This window comes from Athene cunicularia (genome assembly GCF_003259725.1).
Source record: "Athene cunicularia isolate RWA chromosome 2 unlocalized genomic scaffold, athCun1 chr2_part1, whole genome shotgun sequence".
NCBI lineage: Eukaryota > Metazoa > Chordata > Aves > Strigiformes > Strigidae > Athene > Athene cunicularia.
In genome coordinates, this window is record NW_020799095.1 from 51,698,458 (window position 1) to 51,705,776 (window position 7,319).

Consider the following 7,319-nt stretch of genomic DNA (forward strand, 5'->3'; position numbering starts at 1 on the left):
AGAATGCTTCGACTCCGCCTTCAATAGGACATGGAAGCCTCACCTCAGTGTCCAGCCTGCCAAACCCACTTCTACCTCAGACTTCATCAAATAGTGTGATCTTCCCCAATCCACTGGTTAGCATCGCTGCAACGGCTAACGCACTAGATCCTCTGTCTGCCCTTATGAAGCACCGCAAAGGAAAGCCACCAAATGTGTCAGTGTTTGAACCCAAGTCAAGCTCCGAGGATCCCTTTTTTAAACATAAATGCCGTTTTTGTGCCAAGGTCTTTGGAAGTGACAGTGCTTTACAAATTCACCTCCGCTCACATACAGGCGAAAGACCTTTTAAATGTAACATATGTGGAAACCGCTTTTCCACAAAGGGCAACCTGAAGGTTCATTTTCAGAGGCATAAAGAGAAATACCCTCACATTCAGATGAATCCTTATCCTGTTCCAGAATACCTCGATAACGTGCCCACCTGCTCTGGAATCCCATATGGGATGTCGCTGCCCCCCGAAAAGCCGGTCACAACTTGGTTAGACAGCAAACCCGTTTTACCAACCATCCCGACTTCCATCGGGCTCCAGCTGCCCCCCACTATACCCGGTGTGAACAGTTATGGAGATTCTCCAAGTATCACTCCTATGAGCAGGTCACCCCAGAGGCCTTCTCCTGCCTCCAGCGAATGCACTTCTCTGTCCCCGAGCCTCAACACTTCTGAGTCGGGCGTTCCAGCATCTGCTGAATCCCCACAGCCCATTCAGAGTGGCTCATCTCTGACCAAGGCAGAACCTGTCACTCTGCCTCCCACGAGCACACGGCTTGGGGATCTTTCTGCAGGGGGGCAAGTTTCCACAGCTTCCACGTCTTCAATTCCTACTGCTGTTACAGACAGCTGCGTTGCAACAAGCCTCCCAAACCCTGTGCTTCCAGCAGTGTCTGACCAGTTTAAAGCAAAGTTTCCATTCGGTGGTCTGCTTGACTCTATGCAAACATCAGAAACCTCAAAATTACAACAGCTAGTGGAGAACATTGATAAGAAGATGACAGATCCAAATCAATGCGTCATTTGTCACCGTGTGCTTAGTTGTCAGAGCGCTCTCAAGATGCATTACAGAACTCATACAGGAGAAAGACCATTTAAATGCAAAATTTGTGGACGTGCCTTTACTACCAAAGGCAATCTAAAAACACATTTTGGAGTTCATCGAGCGAAGCCACCACTTAGAGTACAGCACTCGTGTCCCATTTGTCAGAAGAAATTTACAAATGCAGTTGTTCTTCAGCAGCACATTCGTATGCATATGGGCGGGCAAATTCCAAACACACCGCTACCAGAGGGCTTCCAGGACGCCATGGACTCAGAGCTTTCCTACGATGAGAAGAACGTCGACACACTGAGCAACTTCGATGATGACATTGATGAAAATTCTATGGAAGAGGACCCGGAGCTAAAGGACACAGCAAGTGACTCATCCAAACCCCTTATCTCTTACTCTGGGTCATGTCCTTCTTCACCACCTTCTGTGATCTCCAGTATTGCTGCTTTGGAGAATCAAATGAAAATGATTGATTCTGTCATGAACTGTCAGCAGCTGACCAGTTTAAAATCCATAGAAAATGGATCAGGGGAAAGTGACCATTTGAGCAACGACTCCTCGTCAGCCGTTGGTGATCTTGAAAGCCAGAGTGCAGGCAGCCCTGCAATGTCAGAGTCTTCTTCCTCCATGCAAGCTTTGTCTCCGGTAAATAGCAATAGTGAAAGTTTCAGATCAAAGTCCCCAGGTCTCAGTAACCAGGAAGAGCCACAAGAAATACAATTAAAGACAGAAAAACCAGACAGTCCACCACCTGCAACTGAAAATGGAGGCGCATTAGACCTGACATCCACCAACCCGGGAAGACCAGTCATCAAAGAGGAGGCTCCTTTTAGCCTGCTGTTCCTGAACAGAGAACGTGGTAAGTTTAAAAGTACTGTTTGTAATATCTGTGGCAAGCCTTTTGCTTGTAAGAGTGCATTGGAAATTCACTACCGCAGCCATACTAAAGAACGTCCATTTGTTTGTACAGTCTGCAGTCGTGGGTGTTCCACTATGGGTAATTTAAAACAGCACTTACTGACGCACAAATTAAAAGAGCTGCCTTCTCAGTTATTTGAACCCAACTTTACTCTAGGTCCCAGCCAAAGTACTCCTAGCCTGGTCACCAGTACAGCACCTACCATGATCAAAATGGAAGTGAATGGTCACAGCAAGCCGATCTCTTTGGGTGAGGTTCCCTCGCTTCCAGCTGGAATCCAGGTTCCTGCTGCACCACAGACAGTGATGAGTCCGGGGATCACCCCTATGCTGGCACCCCCCCCTCGCCGGACTCCCAAGCAGCACAACTGTCAGTCGTGCGGGAAGACCTTCTCCTCAGCAAGTGCACTGCAGATACACGAGCGCACCCATACTGGTGAAAAACCGTTTGGTTGCACAATCTGTGGTAGAGCTTTTACCACAAAGGGGAATCTTAAGGTAAGAGGCCAAATAAAAATGTAAAGGCTCGGGGGTGGTTTAAGGTACTGTGCTTGAACTCAGCAGGTTTTAGTGCTAAGTGTTTGTCCCAAAGACAGGAGAGAAGGGAGCTTCAAGGAAATGCTTGCTGTATAGTAGTGGTTATTACGCTTCCACTGTGTTGAAGCTAGGGACTGGAAAACGGCTGTGCAATGATGCGAACTTTAAAACTGGTTCCAGCTGCATGTGCACACACGTTGTAGTTCTCCTGACAGACGTGATGGCACATGCAGTCAGCTGATGGACATGTTCTGGCAGTTCTTGTGGACCATCAGTGCAAAATAACCTCGCTATAAACCAGAAATGCAGAGCTTGCTCGGCTCCTTGGGTGCCTCTCAAATTTCCATTTTCTGTTCTGCTTTGCAGCCACTGCAGACTAGAAAGCTGTTTCCCACTGATTTACAGCGGGTTACTACAGGACTGATGCCTCTTATTCCCGCAGTCTGGTTAACCATCAGGACACAGCCCGGGGAATAAATTTTTAAATGTCCTTTTTAAAAATACAAATTTAACAGAATAGATGCCTCTGAGATCACGTAAAATATTATTAAAATAGACAAGATGTAAAAAGGGGAAGGACAGAAAAAACCTCCCCTCTCCTAGTACAAGTAATGCCCTTGGTAATATTCACCATGTGAGGACTTCCAGCTTGCATGTGAAATTGTCTAACCTGAGAGGATACGTATTCTTTATTCTTGCCACGCTGCATTTGTTTTCACTGAGAAGAAACAAATGCACATTGAAAAATTACTACGGAGCTGGGTTTTCTTTGTATAGGTTGTTTGGGCCTTAGAACTATGTCTTAACTGTAATTTATTTCTTTCCAATGCAAATTAAAAGGCTTTTTTTTTTAAAGCAAGCGATACTGTAACAGCATGTCAGGCCAGCCACCACACCAGACCGTGCTAACTTGGGGGTGCTTCCTGTTTCCATTTGCTCCACAGGTTCACATGGGAACGCACATGTGGAATAATGCCCCTGCACGCCGTGGCCGCCGCCTCTCCGTGGAAAACCCCATGGCTCTGCTTGGTGGCGACGCACTCAAGTTCTCCGAGATGTTCCAGAAGGATTTGGCAGCTCGGGCCATGAACGTTGACCCCAATTTTTGGAACCAATATGCTGCAGCTATCACTAATGGACTTGCTATGAAGAACAATGAGATTTCTGTCATACAGAACGGAGGCATTCCCCAGCTCCCAGTAAGTCTAGGCGGAGGCGCCATCCCGCCTCTAAGTAACCTTACCGGTGGCATGGACAAAGCTCGCACGGGCAGCAGCCCTCCCATTGTTGGTCTGGACAAAGCAAGTTCTGAAACGGGAGCCAATCGTCCTTTCACCAGATTTATTGAGGATAATAAAGAGATTGGCATAAATTAAAAGCATTCATTCCGAATAACTGTTGGACCACTACTCGACACAACACTTGTCCCGTTCCATGTACAGCTTTTGAAGCTAAGCATTAGTTTCCTGAACTAAATGCATAGATTCCCTTTAAAGTTTTACCCATAGCAGAATTACGTAACTTTGTGGCTGCTGAAAAGTTGTCTTGCAAGATCTGCATGGTACTTCTTTCAACAGTGAGTTTGACTGTTACTGAGAACTTTGAAACCTTTTAATTTAACAGAAAAACAAACAAACAAATCATGGGATAACTTCATTAGAAACAGAAAGAGGCTAGTCTACGTCCACTTTTCTTCTTACAAAACTTACTATCACCTGAGGAAGGGGGGCTCCATTACGGCATTCTGTCACACTTATTTGCTGGTTTCGTTCAAATTAGTTAGCAACTTGGACTATGTTTTTAGGAATCTTAATCTTAAATAAGTGATTTAGTACCCCAATGCTGTGTATTATTACAGTATCCTTGTCTGTAGTATTTATAATGTTAAGATTATGCGGGTAACAGACAATATACTAGCCCCAAACTTAAATGAAGCTTTTGTACTGCAAAATACATCTGGCTATGTGATTTTTCTTTTTTTCCTTTTTTTTTTTTTTTTTTAAGCAAGTTTTGTTTTACTATGAATAAGTGGTTTATTTCAATGCAGGCAAAATTGTGAAGTTTTATTGGGAAAGATAGCATGCTTTTCATGTGCAAGTACCTGTCAGTAACAAACCTTTTTTTATTTAAATATTTGTAGCTGCTATGTGGACAGTTGTTCTATTAAATGAAAAAAAAAAATGTAGTGTGGACTTTAGCTCAATGATTGGAAAACAAGTTACAGACAAACCTTAGCACCATAACTTATTCACAACATTATAAACAGTTGTGAGTAAATATTCCATGTTATCAAAGCTGTACAATAAAAAGGTAATGTTTGTATAATGTGGTTGCAAACTCTTAATTTATACTATTGCACTTTTAGTATTTTGTATTAGGGAGGTTTGTCTATAATTTGAAACTGAACAAAGATGTAAACTATTTTATAAATAGTACTTTGACATAAGGAATAAGGAGGAGAACCCTGTTGCAGTTTCTTGTTTTGTTTTAAGGTCAAACAATGAGAGATCTCTAATAACTAAGCAGAAAAGCCACGGAGAACTGTCAGATCCTTAGGAAATATGGGGCCTGCCATTTCTTAAATGGAAATGATTCATTTAACTTTTCTACAAAGCCCACTTAAAAGCATGACCACCCCCAACGGAATTCTGATACATTTATCTTAGGAGTGTGATATTAATACAAGTCTAGGATAGAGGAAGGAGAACATTGTGTAGGTTTAATTTTACTGTAATCTGTTCTGTCTCTTTCACACATACCCACGAGAAAGTTGACTGCTTAACAACATGGGAACAAAACAGTAACTTTTGGGCAGTGTGAGCAGTAGTAACATACAAATATTCTGTATTTATTTCCAACTCATGCTGATTATCTTCTCAGATTGCTCCAAAGCACAATGTACTCCGATTAATCGAATATAATTTTATGTTGATTGCATTGTTTAAATTACACCGAGTAAATAAAGGGAATGGTTCCACTCATAAGCTAGGCTGGGGATGCTGAGGAGACTGGGGCTTAATCAAAACTTGAACAGTAAACGTTTTGTGTACTACCTCATTTTTGTGCATTACAAGCATGGTGGAGTTGACATTATGAACTTCCGTCCAACAGAAGGGACTTTATGGGTAGCTGGGTAACAGCACAAGGAGTTTTATGCCCCTGAAGAACGAATCAGACAGTGAGGTCTTCTCAGTTGAGACTGAAAAATAGGACAATCTTTCTTATACAACAAAAAACATTACTGTAAGAGGATGGACTATTTCGGCCATCATGTAATGGAGTGAAAAGAGGTTCAAAGACTTATTAGCTGTTTGTTTCTATTGGAAATAAACAATAAACTCTACAGCTCCATTTTCTACAGTGATGAGATAGAGATATATAGAGATATATATCTATATATAAGGAAAATTATATATCTGTAACACCTCTACTATATAACATCTTTTTTTTTTTGCCACAATGTGTGGGTGGTTAGGGGTGTTTCCAAGCATTGAAAAAAAGAAAACTGAGGTGGCTTAATGTTGCTGTATTTCAGCAATTGAATGTTTTTATTTATCTGTGTCATTTTTGGTGTGACTTTTTTTTTGTTAGTATTTGGTACCATGTAGTGTTATCTCTATTCCCTAAAGGATGTGTATAACTTAAAAAAAAAAAAAAAAAAAAAAAAAAAAAGAGAAGAAAAAATGAAAAAGAAAAAAAATAAAAATATGTAAAGTGTTGTAAATAAGATGGTTGATGATGGTACAGTAAGACTGACCCCATTTTGTATTCAGGGTTAGGTCATTCCTCTCTGCATGGTGAAGAGAGACACTATTTTTATACTGCGATACCATGTAGGGCTAGGAGCCTCCCTGAACCAGCTGGGAATTGTTACCTAGATCCAATATTTTTTATTATTAAATCTTGTTGGCTTGACACATCTACTGATTGAAATGGATGTCTTAGTCTAGGTTACTATTTTTGTCATATGGAATTGAATAAAATGCAGGATGTAATATTATTTCTGAATTGCGTTCCTTGATTATTCTAATAACAGAGCAAGATATGAGACTAAGGTCACTTGTGGTAGATTGGTGTCAATGACTTCTAATCGTCGCATCTGAAAATCGGAATAAGGTCGACACCTTATATTCAAATGCTATTCTAATATATATTAACAGTGCAAAGGGGTAGAATTATTAAAGTCTCTTTTCCAATTAAAATAAATAATTAAGAGCATTTCTTGCAAGATAGTAGGAAAAAAAAAACATTTTGGAGGGGGGAAAACAGCCTTTGGAAGGACTACTGTTTCAAATTGACTGCTTTCTGAACACTTATGTACTGTCTACCAAAAAAGCCTCCTTTTCGTGTTGTTTAAACATCTGCCTAATATTCACAATACACTGCATGATAAAATTTGGGAACAAATTTATCAGCAGCAGTTAAAATTCTAAAATTTTTTTTAAAAAATAGAAAAAAAAAATTGACAACTCGCATCCATTCATTCCAAATGACATAACCTGTACGTTTAAACCCATGGCTTTGTTTCTTTTTTTTTTTTTCCAAGACCCTAATTTATCAAAGCATGTCTAACTTGAACCAAATTATTTTTTCACATTGATTTAAATGAAAGTATTTACATGAAAGTATTTACATTCTTAAGGTTAGGCATGTGATTGAGTATCTCCTGCAAAAAAGCTGTATGTTTGAGTAACCTTCAAGCTGTTATAATCTGGTGATGAATGCCTGCTGCATTTAAATCGGACAAAAGATAAATAAAAGAGAAAAATCTGTATTAAT

The 7,319-nt window shown here is 40.6% G+C and overlaps 1 protein-coding gene across 1 annotated transcript in view; it reads left to right on the forward strand.

Annotated features, from left to right (window-relative positions):
* SALL3 (spalt like transcription factor 3) overlaps positions 1-6,978 on the forward strand; it is a 16,764-nt gene extending 9,786 nt beyond the window's left edge. Inside the window, exons 3-5 of the mRNA XM_026843583.1 lie at positions 1-1,944; positions 2,161-2,501; positions 3,485-6,978. The exon at positions 1-1,944 is cut by the window's left edge and continues 993 nt beyond it. Coding sequence (XP_026699384.1) covers positions 1-1,944; positions 2,161-2,501; positions 3,485-3,916 — 2,717 coding nt within the window. The 3' untranslated portion in view covers positions 3,917-6,978. The remainder of the gene's footprint in view (positions 1,945-2,160; positions 2,502-3,484) is intronic.
* The last annotated feature ends 341 nt before the right edge of the window (positions 6,979-7,319 follow it).